Source organism: Macaca thibetana, chromosome 1 (genome assembly GCF_024542745.1).
Source record: "Macaca thibetana thibetana isolate TM-01 chromosome 1, ASM2454274v1, whole genome shotgun sequence".
Taxonomy (NCBI): Eukaryota; Metazoa; Chordata; class Mammalia; order Primates; family Cercopithecidae; genus Macaca; species Macaca thibetana.
Genome location: NC_065578.1, coordinates 25,250,118 through 25,265,928, shown reverse-complemented (window position 1 = coordinate 25,265,928; position 15,811 = coordinate 25,250,118). Strand labels below are relative to the sequence as shown.

General features: G+C 51.6%; 1 protein-coding gene across 4 annotated transcripts; it reads left to right on the top strand.

Moving 5' to 3' along the window:
• The first annotated feature begins 2,933 nt into the window (after positions 1-2,933).
• On the top strand, positions 2,934-15,409 carry ZNF683 (zinc finger protein 683). Of its 4 annotated transcripts, none has more exons than XM_050791507.1 (6): positions 2,934-3,177; positions 8,337-8,461; positions 9,122-9,326; positions 11,504-12,198; positions 13,886-14,014; positions 15,021-15,409. In XM_050791507.1, the coding sequence occupies exons 1-6, from the start codon at positions 3,165-3,167 to the stop codon at positions 15,390-15,392; spliced, it is 1,539 nt and encodes a 512-aa protein (XP_050647464.1). In that variant the 5' UTR covers positions 2,934-3,164; the 3' UTR covers positions 15,393-15,409. The 4 variants fall into 4 exon arrangements, with proteins under 4 accessions (XP_050647464.1, XP_050647458.1, XP_050647475.1 ...); XM_050791501.1 differs by having other exon boundaries at positions 8,334-8,461; XM_050791518.1 differs by lacking the exon at positions 2,934-3,177 and adding an exon at positions 3,472-3,531 and having other exon boundaries at positions 8,334-8,461.
• Positions 15,410-15,811: the final 402 nt, after the last annotated feature.

The following is a 15,811-nucleotide window of genomic DNA, read 5'->3' as shown; positions in this document are numbered from 1 at the left end:
CCTCAGGTGATCCACCCGCCTCCGCCTCCCAAAGTGCTGGGATTACAGGCGTGAGCCACGCCCGGCCAGGTCATCTGATCTCGAGTGAGTCATTTTCCTTATCTGAGTGTCAGTTTTCTTGCCTCTAAAATGGGAATAATGGCATTCATCTCCCAGAGTCACTCTCCTGAGACAAAGCGTGTGGAATGGCTTTGCATTGTTCCTAGCATATGATGAGCACTCACATGCCAAGAGCTATTATTATTGTGGTGTGTGGATGGGGTAGGGGAAGATTGCATTGAATGAGAGCAATGATCCCCAACCACGGAAGGGTCAATAAATAAAGCAAGAAAACTAAATGTAGTTAATCTCTCCAATTATGCTGCCCAAATTCCGATCTTCCAAAGTGGGTCAGGAATAACCATCACAATTTTAACACTTTTAGGAAGCTGACTTGCAGGTGCTTGCCTAACTAGGTAAACGGTAATGTATGATATCAATAGTCACCCACATTTGCCTCGTGCTTGCTTTGGGCCAGGCACCATCCTAAGGGCTTTACGTGGATTATCTTGAGGAAACCTGGAAAGAATTCTGTGAGGCGAGTGTTATTTTATCCCCATTTGACAGATGAGGAAAGATGCACAGAGAGGTTAAGTGATTTGCCATAATGTTACCCAGTTGGGATTAAATCCAGCAGAGCTCCTATTCTTAACCACTCCGCATATCGACTCTGTCTGGAGGTCTTTTCCAGCTTTGTGTGGAAAGGGGAAAATGGGATCCCAGCCATATGTCCACCAATAGGGAAATGCTACACATTAAGCACAACCTTGCAATGGAACATTATACAGTTAGGAAAAAGCAGGAGGCAGATAGGTATGTTCATGGCATGAAATGCTGCCCACAGTGGATTATTAGAAAACCCAGAAGAGACTGGGCACGATGGCTCACACCTGTAATCCAGCACTTTGGAAAGCCAAGGTTGGTGGATCACTTGAGGTCAGGAGTTCAAGACCAGCCTGCCAACGTGGAGAAACCCCGTGTCTACTAAAAATACAAAAAAATTAGCTGGGCTTGGTGGTGCGTGCCTGTAGTCCCAGCTTGAACAGGATAATGGCTTGAACCCAGGAGATGGAGGTTGCCAGTGGGCCAAGATCGCACCACTGCACTCCAGCCTGGGAGGCAGAGTGAGACTCCGTCTCAAAAAAAGAAAAGAAAAGAAAAGAAAAAAAAAGAAAACCCGGAAGAGCAATGTGTATCAATATATTCCCATGTTTGTATAAAACACAATTTAGCCTTTGAGCCCCTATGCTCAGGCCCACTCCAACACTGTGGAGTGTACTTTATTTTCAATAAATCCCTTCATTTCTTCCTTGCCTTGTTTCTGCTTTTTGTCCAGTTCTTTGTTCAAGATGCCAAGAACCTGGACACCCCCCACTAGTGACATATTTTGGCGAGCCAGCCCAGAGGAAGAGTCAAGCAGGATCCCTGGGGCTGCTCAGAGAGAGAGAACCCAGAAACCTGGCATGCCAGCAAAAGGAGACCATCAAGCTTCAGATGATCCTGCAACAAAGGATCCAGCCAGTTCCAGGTGAAGACACCACCCCTGGCCATCGAGAAGCTACCCTGCCTCCACTAGACAGAACAGGGTGAGAGTTTCATGATCCCCAATAGGGAGGGACTACGCCCAGGCCAGCATGAAGCAGTTGCAGGAAAAAGACCATCGGTCCCTCTGCCTCCCATGAAGATTTATGGAGGTCACAATCACATCTCTTAGCGGGGAGATGAGGCAGGGAAATAGGGTCTGGAGGCAGGAAACATAAGGCCAATTCACACTTCAGCTCTGACAGGAAATATCTTCTCCACAGGAGATACCCTGAGCAAATGACTTTGTAACTTTACTTCATCCTCTTCATTTACATAGGGTGTACCACATGTAGAAGGTATTTAAACTCTCAAAAACTCTGTAACAGGGCCTTTGAACCCCTATACTCAGGCCTGCTCCAACACTGTGGAGTAGACTTTCATTTTTTTTTTTTTTTTTTTTTTTTTTTTTTTTTTTTTTTTTTGAGACGGAGTCTCACGCTGTTGCCCAGGCTGGAGTGCAGTGGCGCGATCTCGGCTCACTGCAAGCTCCGCCTCCCGGGTTCCCGCCATTCTCCTGCCTCAGCCTCCTGAGTAGCTGGGACTACAGGCGCCCGCCACCGCGCCCGGCTAATTTTTTTTTTTTTTTATTTTTAGTAGAGACGGGGTTTCACTGTGGTCTCGATCTCCTGACCTTGTGATCCGCCCACCTCGGCCTCCCAAAGTGCTGGGATTACAGGCTTGAGCCACCGCGCCCGGCCGACTTTCATTTTCAGTAAGTTTCTTCTTTCCTTAAAAAAAAAAAAGCAATCAAAAAAATCAATTTACCTGTTTGTTGGTTCACAGAAAAATGTCTGGAAGGGTAAACACTAAACAGTTCACATTGACCACTGGGAAATTGTGAAGGAGGAGGAGCTTCCTTTTTTTGTTTTTACATTTTCTGTTGTTTGAAATGTTTACCACTAGTATGCATTATTTTGCAACTAACGAAAGGAAGAAGAAAGTGTGCAGTGAGCACCAAGAGCCCGAGGACCCAGCCCCTCCAGCTCTTGTCCCCTACTATGGAGGCACTTCCTCTTCAGAAGCCTCCCGAACGTGCCCCCTGCACCTGGAGTCAGCTCCCTACTTCCCCTCTATCTGCACTTCCCAAGCTCACGTGGTCCGTGACCACGGACTTTCCTTGGCTTGGGTCTCTGGTCTGGTCAAGGCATCTGCTCACGTTCCCCAGTTAGAAGACCATGTTCCTCCTTTTGTGCTACCTCCCCAGGGGATGTGGGAAAAGCTGACGTCACAGTTAGGCCTGTGGCATCACAGTTAGGCCTGTGACATCACAGGGCATGGAGGCTGACAAGACAGATGATCTGGGAGATGAGAGCAAGGAAGGGCTTGGCAGGCAGAGGTTGCTCCACGTGGGAACCTGAGGGAGTCTGTCCTCAGCCCACCTCCTGGGACATTTCCTAGCCAAGCCAGGGAGCTTTCAGGATTGGAGATTTGGAAATCTCCAAGGCCATTTCCTTTTTTATTTTTTTCTAACAGAGAGGTTGTGCAAAGCGTTCTGAGAGTTGGGAGCAGAGTGTGATGCTAGGAGGGGGCAGAGCTGGCAGATGGAAGCCAAAGGTGTGTGGGGATGTGCCTTGGAGGGGAGGAAGCTTCACTCGGTGCCCCCTCACTTCCCTGTGATACCCAGCAAGACTGCAGGGGAGGCAGGCTTGTGGCCTGGGGTTCTGGGAGGGCTCTTTTGGGGAGTGGAGTTTTGGTGAACTAAGCCCCCCATTAAGCTGAAAGATACTGAGGGGGCCTCTGAGGGGAGGGGTGGGGGGAAGGACTGGGAACAGCATGTCGGAAGAGAGAGCAAGAGAGGAAGAAATGAGGGGGTATCTGTCGTAGTGGGGGAAGCTGACATGGCCAAGAGATGGCAGAGTCTGAGGTTTGCCACTAAAGAGCTCTTGACTACTTGCTGTATGACGCTAGGTGAGTTGCTAATAATAAAATCCACCACACAGGTTTACTGTGAAGACTAAATGAGATAAAGTTTATGAAGCCCCTAGCACAGTGCCAGACACAGCAAGAAAGCTGTTTGTAAAGGTGGCTATTTACTCTGTTCCTTGGACAATTGCAACTGGAACCCTGTTACTTCATCTTCTATTCTGAGCATGTATAATGCAGAAATTATCAGTTGTAAGCTACAAAAACCATTTCAGGAGGATGTAAGCAGAAGGAATTTGTTTGAAAGACGTTAGAAAAGCTCACAGAAGGTCTGAGAAGTCTGGAGAGTGAGGCTTGGAGAACAGGATGGATCAAGGGAGACTGGAAGTAGACAGGACCATGGCCAAATATCAAACCCCAGGACCAGCCCTGCACAGACTCTGCAGCCTCCCCTGAACCCCCTTCTTTCCTCCACTGCCCTGGAAGCCGGATGTGGTACCACAGCCTTTGCTGTAGAGAGGAGTCTCCACAGACCTGCCACCTCAGGGCCAGTGGCTTTTTTTTTTTTTTTTTTTTTTGAGATGTAGTCTCACTCTGTCGCCCAGCCTGGAGTATAGCAGAGCCATCTCAGCTCACTGCAACCTCCTGAGTTCAAGCAATTCTCCTGCCTCAGTCTCCTAACTAGCTGGAAATACAGGCATATGCCACCACACTTAGTTAATTTTTGTGTTTTTGTAGAGATAGGGTTTCACCATGTTGGCCAGGCTGGTCTTGAACTCCCGACCTCAAGTGATCTGCCCGTCTCGGCCTCCCAAAGTCCTGGGATTACAGGCGTGAGCCACTGCGCTCAGCCAGGGGCACTGGCTTCTGACCTGCTATCTGAGTGGGGACATCTGATCGACCTAGTCCTAGTGTGCCTGCATGAAGTGCTGGGGAGGGAGGTTGAAACTAAGTATTTGGCCATTTTGGCTTTTATCATGAGAGGTACCTTTTGCCTCCCTCAAAACTCATGTAGGGGAAAAGTTTCAGATGCTGGGCATCCAAAAAAGCCTGACAAATGTCTACATGGAAAACCAAAATGAGTAGACAGAGGTCCCTGTCCTGGAGATGCTCACAAACATATTGGAATCAGTTACGTGGAGGACTCTCCACAATAGAGGGTGAGTCACAGCCCAAGGGGCTGAGCTGGCCGAGAAACCCCAGGAACATGCCCCAGCCCATGGTGCACAGCTTGAGATGTCCCTGTGTGTTCTGGGACACCAGGGTGGCATGGCTGGGATGGAGATTGATGGCTGGCTGGGGCTTTTGCACGCTGGGCCAGACTCACACACACCAGAATTTGTGAGGCCGCAGGGATGATGCCTCTTCTCATGCTCACAAGAATAGTGACATTGCTCAGTCTAAAAAGACACTTTCTGGCCTATGAGGCCTCCCTTTTTGTATCTATACATGTCTTTGCCTTATTTATTTATGTTTTTTTGAGACAGGATCTCGCTCTGTCACCCAGGCCGGAGTGCAGTGGCATCATTTCGGCTCACTGCAGCCTCGACCTCCCCAGCTCAAGTGATCCTCCCACCTCAGCCTCCTGAGTAGCTGGGACTACAGGCGCGCGCCATCATGCCTGGCTCATTTTTGTATTTTTTGTAGAGATGGTGTTTCACCATATTGCTCATGCTGGTCTTGAACTCCTGGGCTCAAGCAGTTGGCCCACCTTGGCCTCCCAAAGTGCTGGCATTACAGATGTGAGCCACCGCACCTGACCTAGTCATGCCTTACACCCATTTTGCTATGTCTATTTTTTTTTTAAGAGATAGGATCTTTCTTTGTCACCCAGGCTAGAATGCAGTAGCAGTATCCTAGTTCACTGCAGCCTTATATTCCTGGGTTCAAGTGATCCTCCTGCCTCAGCCTCCTGAGTAGCTGGGACCACAGGTGCAAGTCACCATGCCCAGCTAAGTTTTGTATTTTTTGTAGAGATGAGGTCTTGCTTTGTTGCCCAGGCTGGTCTCAAACTTCTGGGCTCAAGAGATGGGTCTGCCTTGGTCTCCTGAAGTGCTGGGATTACAGGTGTGAGCCACTGCACCTGGCCATGTCCTTGAACTATCTTTTGCCTCTTGGGGCCTCTAGATTAGAGGATTAAACTTTCCAGGGTCAGGAGATCTGAGATGGGACTTGGAGGAGGAAAACGTGTTTGTTATATCTGTGAGATCAGCTGCCTGCTCTGTTCTCTGTCTCATTCCATATCCTTCTATGTTGCCTGTTCTTGTCTCTGCCTGTTCCTGTCCCTACCTGTCACCATCACTGTCTCCCTGTCATCAATGCCTGTCTTCATCTCAGCTTGGCTCCCCTCCACAGAAGGCCTCCCTGTCCAGCCTTTGAGTCCTATTCTGTCCTCCTGCCCAGCCATCTGGGTTCTTTGAGAACAGAAATCACAGCCCGCCCCACTCACACACACATCCTGAAATTCCAGTAGCCCCAGTTCACTGCAATGTACACCAGCAGGTTGTCCTCCAGAGCTGCCCCAGGTAGGCAAAGTTGAGTGGATGGTGCCCCCTTGTCAGGCCTTGCAGGGCCCCCAGGCCTGCCTGCCCCCACTTCCTATCTGTGGCAACTTCAAATGTAACACCTTCCTGCCATCTCTCACTCCCACCGGGGCCTCAGCCACAGGCAGCTGTGGCCTGGCTGCCCACCTCCTTCCTTCCCAGCCAGGAGCACTGCTGCAGCGCCGAATGGAGAGCCCCACAGCCAGCGGCCCTTCGGGTGGCAATGGTATTTGCTTTGAGACCTGAAGCAGTGTTGGGAGGAGAGAGGAAAGAGGGAAAGGAGAAAGGGTTTTGGAGGGCTGAGACACTGGAGTGAGGGTTTTAGGGTCTGAGAGGCATTTGAGATTCAAAGGGTGGTCCCTGAGGGGATAGGGAAAGGGTCTTAGGACATTTGCTGGGCTGAAGTGATCTCTGTGCTGTGTGGCCTCAGGTGGAAGATGGCAGAGAAGCCTGGTGCTGGGTGAGCAGACAGCTGGGCACTCGCGTCTCTCTGTCAGGCCAGTCAGGGGCATCCAGGGGCTTGGTCCACTCATTCAGGCTTTATCCCTGGTGAGAGCGCTGAGCTGGGCAGCCTGGGTGACAGGACACTGAGGTGTCTTCAGCTGTCCAGAAGAGCTGTCTGGGTGAGCTGGGATGCAGGGTTCCCCTTGGTGGGGGGCCTCTGGTTGGTAGAGTCAGGGACCCCTCTCAGCACAGAAGGGGGTGGCTTCTCTGTAGCCCTGAAGAATCTGGAATGTTTCCTCAGATCGCTGCACTTTCTTGGAAGTAACCTCCATAAGGGCCTTCCTCTCCTCTCAAGACAGCTCTGCTCTTCACTTCCGAATGGCTAATCTCCATTGATTGATTGATTGATTGAGACAGGGTCTTGCTCTGTCATCACCCAGACTAGAGTGTAGTGGTGTAATCTCAGCTCACTGCAGCCACAACCTTCCAGGCTCAAGCAATCTTCCCACCTCAGCCTCCCGAGTAGCTGGGACCATAGGCACAGGCTACTACACCCAGCTTATTTATTTATTTATTTATTTATTTATTTATTTATTTATTTTTGAGAGCAAGTCTCACTCTATTGCCCAGGCTGGAGTGCAGTGATGTGATCTCGGCTCACTGCAACCTCCGCCTCTTGGGTTCAAGCGATTCTCCTGCCTCAGCCTCCCTAGTAGCTGGGACTACAGGCATGAGCCACCACGCCCAGCTAATTTTTTTTTTTTTTTTTTTGAGACAAAGTCTTGCTCTGTTGCCCAGGCTGAATGCAGTGGTATGATCTCAGCTCACTGCAACCTCCGCCTCCTGGGTTCAAGCGATTCTCCTGCCTCAGCCTCCTGAGTAGCTGGGATTGTAGGCGCGCACCACCACACCTAGCTAATTTTTGTTTTTTTAGTAGAGACGGGGTTTTACCATGTTGGTCAGGCTGGTCTTGAACTCCTGACCTCAGGTGATCTGCCCGCCTCAGCCTCCCAAAGTGCTGGGATTATAGGCATGAACCATCACGCCTGGCCTAATTTTCGTATTTTTAGTAGAGATGGGGTTTCACCATGTTAGCCAGGCTGGTCTTGAACTCCTGACCTCAGGTGATCCACCCGCCTGGGCCTCCCTTTTTTTTTCTGTTGCCCAGGCTGGAATGGAGGGCCTTCCTCTTTTGTTTTTTGGAGAACGAGTCTCACTCTGTTGCCAGGCTGGAGTACAGTGGCACGATCTTGGCTCACTGCAACCTCTGCCTCCAGGGTTCAAGTGATTCTCATGCCTCAGCTTCCTGAGTAGCTGGGATTACAGGTGTGCACCACCATGCCCAGTTAACTTTTGTATTTTTAGTAGAGACAGGGTTTCACCATGTTGCTCAGGCTGGTCTTGAACTCCCTACCTCAGGTGATCCAACTGCCTTGGACTCCCAAAGTGCTGGAATTACAGGTGTGAGCCACCGTGCCCGCCGTATTTTTTATTTTGTAGAGATGAGGGTCTCATTATGTTGCCCAGGCTGGTCTGGAACTCCTGGCCTCAAAAGATCCTCCCATCTCAGCCTCCCAAAGTGCTGGGATTACAGGCTTGAGCCACTGCACCTGGCCAATCTCTATTTAATCTTCCCACACCTACCAGGAGAGCATCATTGGCTTCTAAATGTCAACAGTGAGAGCATCCTTACACATCAACTAGACCAACCTTCCCATTTTGCAGATAGGGAAACTGAGTCCAGGAAGGGACGTGAATCGCTTGTGGTCACGCAGCATGTTAATGGGACAGCCAGTCCTAGAACTCAGACTCCTATTTGCAGGACCTCCACAGCTTACCTGTAACTCACCTGTTTCCCAGCAGGTAATGGGGATATGAAGGAAGAACCAGCCACACAACTGGATTGCTGCCACAGGCCCATGGCCCTGGGAGGTACAGGGGGCTCCCTGTCTCCCAGCCTGGACTTCCAGCTCTTCCGAGGTGACCAGGTAAGGTAGAATCCCAGCCTTACCTTTGTGGGTAGTCTGCTTATAGTAGGAGGTGACGTTAGGAGGAAAAGGGGGAATGTCTGAAGGGACCTGGACCTCCTCCCCAGTCCTGAGCACCCCCTAGTCCAGGCACATCATAGGGATGTTCCTTTGAGGAGCCACAGACCCTCTCCCCATGCCTCAGGGGCCCAGACTCTCCTGTGGGGAATAAGAAGGGGAAGCCTCATGCAGCAGGCTTGGCTGCTATGACCATGGCCTTAGGCCTTAGTGAGCGGGGGCTCAGGGCCATCTTGTGGAGTTTGTAGTCTTTGATGGGGATTGTCTTTGGGCTCACTGCGGTGCCATTCAAATTACAGTGATGGTCTGAGATACACTGGGGACCAGGGTGGTCAGAGGTACATGGGGTTGGGCAGGGAGGGAGAACAGGGCTAGAGGGGGCCCTGGGGACAGGAGGAGGGCAATCTTGCAATGGGTGGGAAAATTCTGGGGGAAAGAGATCTTTGGATGAGGGAAGAGATGTCATCTGAGTGACAGATATGGATTGTGGTGGCTGTTTTAGCTTATTCTCCCCTTTGGAAACCAAAATAGGGGTAGGGGCCATCTAAGGGACCCATGGAGTCCCAGTCACCAGCCCCCAAACCCCTTGCCCCTGCCCTCCAGGTCTTCTCAGCCTGCAGACCACTTCCAGACACAGTGGATGCTCATGGTCCATCCTGTGCCAGCTGGCTGTGTCCCTTGCCCCTGGCACCAGGCAGGTCTGCGCTGCTGGCCTGCCTACAGGATCTGGACCTGAACCTGTGCACCCCACGGCCGGCACCCCTTGGCACAGCCCTGCAGGGCCTCCAAGAGGACACCTTGAGCATGAGTAAGCCCAGGGCACCGGGCTGCACCTGTGCCTGGCAGAGGCTGGAGGCTGGGGGGGACTGCTAGGTTTGGGGATGGGTGGTGGAGACGATGCAGTGTCACTGATGAAGACAGAGCCTTAGGCATACTGTACTTCCACATTTTGGCCTTGGAATTCTGGCCTGAGGGTGCAGGGGGCTTTCCAGTGGTGATACCTGAGCCAGAGAAGCTGAGCACTGGCTTCTTAGACGTGTGTGTGGGAGCTGGTGTAGGTATAGCCCAGGTCATGGGGGTTGGGGATGGTACTTTGTCTGCTTAGAGAGGTGTTTGTTTGTTTGTGAGATGGAGTCTCATTCTGTTGCCCAGGCTGGAGTGCAATGGCATGATCTCCGGTCACTGCAACCTCTGCCTCCCGGGTTCAAGCGATTCTCCTGCCTCAGCTTCTCAGAGTAGCTAGGTTTACAGGCATGTGCCACCACCCCCGGCCAATTTTTGTATTTTTAGTGAAGACAGGGTTTTGCCATGTTAGCCAGGCTGGTCTCGAACTCCTGACCTCAGGTGATCCACCTGCCTTGGCCACCCAAAGTGCTGGAATTACAGATGTGAGCCACCTTGTCCAGCCCTAGAGGGGTCTTATAAAAGCACTGAGGCACGAGAATTGCTTGAACCCGGGAGGCAGAGGTTGCAGTGAGCCAAGACCATGCCATTGCACTCCAGCTTGGTTGGCAGAATGAGACTCCGTCTCAAGAAAATAAAAAAAAAACAGCACTGGGCTGGGAGTCAGGGAATTGGGGTTGGAGTCCCGGTTCTGCCCTTTCTATTTCTATGGACTTGGACACAACACCGAGGACTGGTTTCTTCATCCACAAAAGTGGGATCTCATCTCTACCTGGGTTTTAGGTTTGTTGTAACATACCATTTCCTTATGTGACAATGACCTCCTGGAGGGCAAGGACTCTTTTGCTGTGTTCTTTATTTCTGGGACCCCAGCACAGAGCACAGAGTGAAACAGCTCAGTGAGATTGAGTAAATAAGGATCCAACCACAAGACAACTTGCTTTTTTTTTTTTTTTTTTTTTTTTTTTAGATAGGCTGGAGTGTAGTGACACAATCATGGCTCACTGCAGCCTCCAACTCCTGCCCTCAAGCAATCCTCTCTCCTCAGCCTCCTGAGTAGTTGGGACTACTACAGACACATGACACAAACACCTGGCTAATTTTCTTTCTTTTCTTTTCTTTTTTTTTCAAGACAGAGTTTCGCTCTTGTTGCCCAGGCTGGAGTGCAATAGTATGATCTTGGCTCACCACAACCTCTGCCTCCCAGGTTCAAGCAATTTTCCTGTCTCAGCCTCCCAAGTAGCTGGGATTACAGGCATGCGCCACCATGCCCAGCTAATTTTGTATTTTTAGTAGAGACGGGGTTCCTCCATGTTGGTCAGGCTGGTCTCAAACTCCCAACCTCAGGTGATCTGCCTGCCTCGGCCTCCCAAAGTCCTGGGATTACAGGCGTGACCCACTGCACGCGGCCTTAATTTCCTTAGTGTTTTGTAGAGATGGGATTTTGCTTTGTTGTCCAGGCTGGTCTCAAATTCCTGGGCTTAAGCAATCCTCCTGCCTTGGCCTCCCAAAGCACTGGGATTACAGGCATGAGCCACCGCACCTGTTGACAGTTTACTTTGTAACAGGTTTTTCATTTTAATACTCTTTATCTAGAATAGCACTGTTTGTTAGAATTCCCTGCAATAATGGGAACATTCTATACCTGTGCTGTCCAACACCATACCTGCTGAGCACTGTAAATATGACTGGTGCAACTGAGAACTTCATTTTTTATTAAAATCATTTTAATTAATGTAAATCTAGTCACATGTCCAGTGGCTGCCATTTTGGACACAGCAGATCTAGCCTCACCCTTATGTGATCTTATCTGTACCCATGGCACCTGGATTTATGTCTCCACTTCAGAGCTCTCCTTTAAACTCCAACCCAGTTTATCCATCTGCCCACTTGACTTCTCAACCTGGGTGTCTAACAGGGACCTTGAACTGTTTTCTCCCCCTGAAATTGTTCAGCACTACAAAAATGCTAGCAGGCTCGCGGGCTGGAGGTCTTTCTCAGCCCTGAGCGGGGCAGGTTTGATGGAGGACAGAACCTCACCCCAGACTGTGGGGACCTGACCGCCTTCCTTTTCCTGCTTAGAGCAAGAGCCACCAGGGCTGCATGCCATCTCCACCGATGATAAGAAACTCACACTCAAGTACCCACGGAACAAGGACAAGCTGAGAAAACAGCCAGAAAGAGCTGGCGATGGGGCCCCCTGCCCAGCCTTCTCTCCTCATAACAGCTCTTCCCCACCACCACTGCAGAACAGAAAGAGCCCCAGCCCCTTGGCTTTCTGCCCCTGCCCCCCTGCCAACTCCATCTCCAAGGAGTTCCCATTCCTCCTCCACACCTTCTACCCTGGATACCCACTTCTCCTGCCTCCACCCCACCTATTCACCTATGGGGCCCTACCTTCTGACCAATGTCCCCACCTCCTCATGCTGCCTCAAGACAACTCCTGGCCCACAATGGCTATGCCTAGCCTGCTGATGATGGCCAATGAGCCTGGGCACCCCAGCACTCGGTGGGAGACCCTGCTTCCCTACCCAGGGGCCTTCCAAGCCTCTGGCCAAGCCCTGCCTTCCCAGGCCCGAAATCCAGGTGCTGGAGCTGCCCCAACCGACTCCCCAGGCCTGGAGCATGGTGGTATGGCATCTCCAGCAAAGCGAGTCCCACTGAATTCCCGGACAGGCACCGCAGCCTTGCCTTACCCACTGAAAAAGGAGAATGGCAAAATCCTGTACGAGTGCAACGTATGTGGCAAGAGCTTTGGGCAGCTCTCCAATCTCAAGGTACCTGCCTCCTGGGCTCTGCTGCTCCCTTCACCATCTTTCAGGGCCCCCCATGCACCCCAGTCTGCTTTTAGAAGCAAGGACCTCAAAGCTAGAAGGCACTCCTGGGCAACCTCTAGGGCCAAGTGACCTTGGATGGTTCATTTGGGTAGAAATATAGGATAAGACGGCCACCAAAGTCCTTGCCACCCTAGAGGACTGCCTATGAGATCGTCTCATTTAGGTTAAAATGGGGAGACTGAGGCTTTTAATGGGCAGCGTTTGCCTAAGATTACCCTGATTTAATGGTAGTGTTAGGTTCAGTCTCTCAACATTTGCTCTGGGCAAAGAAACCCTTTCCTGGACAACTATCCTTTCTGGACTCCCAGTTAAGCTTCTTAGTTATTTTTCTGGGCAGTCAGATGAGGGAATGGGTAGATTTTGGTGAGTCTAGACCACAGTCCTATGACCAACCTTTTTCAAGTGGGATCCCACAAATCAGCGCGACCGCCGATGCGATTGGCCTCACCATCCGCACCGTCCAGCAGGGGGCGCCCAGGGGCGCATCTCAGTGCGTTAGCAAAGGCCGGAAGCTGTGCGCTCGCCGGCTAGCTCTGAAGTTGAGGGCACGTTGTGGTTATGAGGAAAAAAGCCTTACTGGATTCTGCAGGGCAGGAGTTCTTAAACTTTCATGAGCCTCAGACCACCTGGAGAGCTAGTAAACATGCAGATTCCTAGAGTTTTTGCGACCCTCCCACCTCAGCCTCCAGAGTAGCTCCCAGCCCCAGAGTTATCTTTTTTTTTTTTTCATATGGGGTCTCATTCCGTCGCCCACGCTGGTCTCAAACTCCTGGGCTTAAGGAATTCTCCTACCTCATCCTCCCCAGCAGCTGGGACCACAGGAACACACCACCACACCTGGTTAATTTTTAAATTTTTTGTACAGATGGGGTCCCGATATGTTGCTCAGGCTGGTATTGAACTACTGGGCTCCATTGATCCTCCCTCCTCGGCCTCCCAAAATGCTGGGATTGCAGCCATGAGCATGTGTGTGCCCAGCCCTCCCAGAGTTTTTGATTCAGCAGGTCTGGGGCCGGGCCTGAGAACCTGCATTTCTAACATGCTCCCTAAGTGTGATACCAGCGCTGCTGGTCTGTGAACCACATTTTTAAAAAAAATTTTTTTGAGACAGAGTTTTGCTCTTGTTGCCCAGGCTGGTGTGCAATGGCGCGATCTCAGCTCACCGCAACCTCCACCTCCCAGGTTCAAGTGATTCTCCTGCCTCAGTCTCCCAAGTAGCTGGGATTACAGGCACGTACCACCACACTTAGCTAATTTTGTATTTTTAGTAGAGATGGGGTTTCTCCATGTTGGTCAGGCTGGTCTCCAACTCCCGACCTCAGGTGATCTTCCTGCCTCAGCCTCCCAAAGTGCTGGGATTACAGGTGTGAGCCACCACGCCCGGCCAATGTGCACCACATTTTGAATAGCAGTGCTCCACAACATACCTGGGGTACCTCTTACCTGGCCTTCTGACCACTACCATCTCCCCTGCAGGGCAGCAGAAAGAGTGGAGGTATCCTGGGGATAATGGGCCCTGAGGGAGATGACAGGGAGGGAGAGGGAAGTGGGCAGAGATTCGGAGAGGACCTCAGGCCCTGCTGGGGGTGCTGGGCAGTTGGCAGCATTTCTCCCGCATCTGACTCAGGTCCACCTGCGTGTGCACAGTGGAGAGCGTCCATTCCAGTGTGCCTTGTGCCAGAAGAGCTTCACCCAGCTCGCTCACCTGCAGAAGCACCACCTGGTACACACTGGGGAGCGGCCCCACAAGTGCTCGGTGAGATCCTCCTCCCCCTACTCTGTACTCCTATAGGCTGGCGAGACGTTTTAGGCCCTTGGAGGGATGGCACCTGCAGCCTCCATTCCCCAGTCCTCCTCAGCAAGTGGAGATGGGAAGGGGGAGTGAAAATTGAAAATGACCCCTCTCAGCCTGGAATGGGTAATACTGAAGGTCACTCCAAAGGCCTGGGGGAGGGAGAGAACAATGAAGTTGGAGGTCATGGAGAGTAGATGGATACCTATTATCTACCTCCCTGAGTTGTTGGAGGAGTTAATGCTGCAGTGTACCCATAGTATCAAAGTAGAAAAACTATCAGCTTGATGTCAGCTCCCTCCTTCTGTGAGCCCAGCCACATCCCTCAGGAAGTCAGAAAGGCGGGGGTTCTTTCCCATTTTACAGGGGCAGAAATGAAAGCAGTGCCATGATTATGAGTCTGGGCTGCAAAATCAGGCCACCTGTGTTCAAATCCTAGCTCTGTCTCCAGCTTGTCGTGTGACCTTTGGCTAGTGGCTTCACTCCTCTGAGCCTCTGCTTTCTTACTATAATATAGAAGTTGTACTAGTACTTGGTCATGCTTCCCTAGGGTCCTGGGGAAGACTAGGTGAAACCAACTGCAGGCATGTGGCAGCCCCCTGTAAAAGTTAATTACATCCACTGAAGCTGCAGCTTCACACTTAAGAGTTTTATGTGATTATCTTATTCAGTCCACCATATCCATGAAGCTAGTTATTAATAACCAATGTTGCCAATGAGGAGTGGAAGGCTCAGAGAGGAGAAGTCACTTTTACAAGGTCACACATGGAGTAAGAGAAGGACACTAACCCAAGTCGGCCTGGTTCTAATGTGTTAGATACTGTGGGACTCAGGGAGAAATCACTGGAAGAGCTTCCAGGCCTGGAGGGAAAGAGAGGTGGGTCATGGGTATTTCCAAGATGAGGAGAGGGAGTAGAAGGCCTGAGCCAGCCCAGAGGACAAAGCTGATGCCAGGGCCCGTTCCCGTCAGGTGTGCCACAAGCGCTTCAGCAGCTCCAGTAACCTCAAGACCCACCTGCGCCTTCACTCAGGGACCCGGCCCTTCCAGTGCAGCGTCTGCCGGAGTCGCTTCACCCAGCACATCCACCTGAAGCTGCACCATCGGCTGCATGTCCCACAGCCCTGTGGCCTGGTGCACACCCAGCTGCCCCTGGCCTCTCTGGCCTGCCTTGCCCAATGGCACCAGGGGGCACTAGATCTTATGGCGGTGGCATCAGAGAAACACGTGGGCTGTGACATAGACAAGGTCAAAGTGTCCTCAGCATCCCAGGGGAAAGCAAAAGCAGTGAGCCTGAGCAGTGCTGGGACTCCCCTGGGGAGGGGGCAGGGCCAGAACAATTAAAAATGTTTCTTCTCTCACGCATTGAGGCTTCCTGAGCTTCAACAGTTAGGTGGGGGGTGGGGGCAGTGGGGAAAAGCCACTGTGTATTTGCCAGACCACACGCTTTGCCTGGGAGCAGGTCAGGGGACTCAGCCAGGAAAAGCCTGTGCTGCCTGTGTGTGCCGTGGGTGCCTGCAGCCATCTGCTTCAGCTGGGCTTGAGTTCCACTCCCTGTCTAGGACCAGGCCTTCCTTGTCTACTCAACGACGGACAGTCTAGCCCTCCAGCACGCTACAGGGTGCCAACTGTGCTGCCCAGTCTGGGCACATTGTCCTGTTCCCAACACCTGTGCAGAGGGTACTGCTGCCCCCACCGCCTGGATTTCACCGTTCCTATTGGCCACATGCCCCTCAGCCCGTACTCCCTGCATGGTCGTTGCT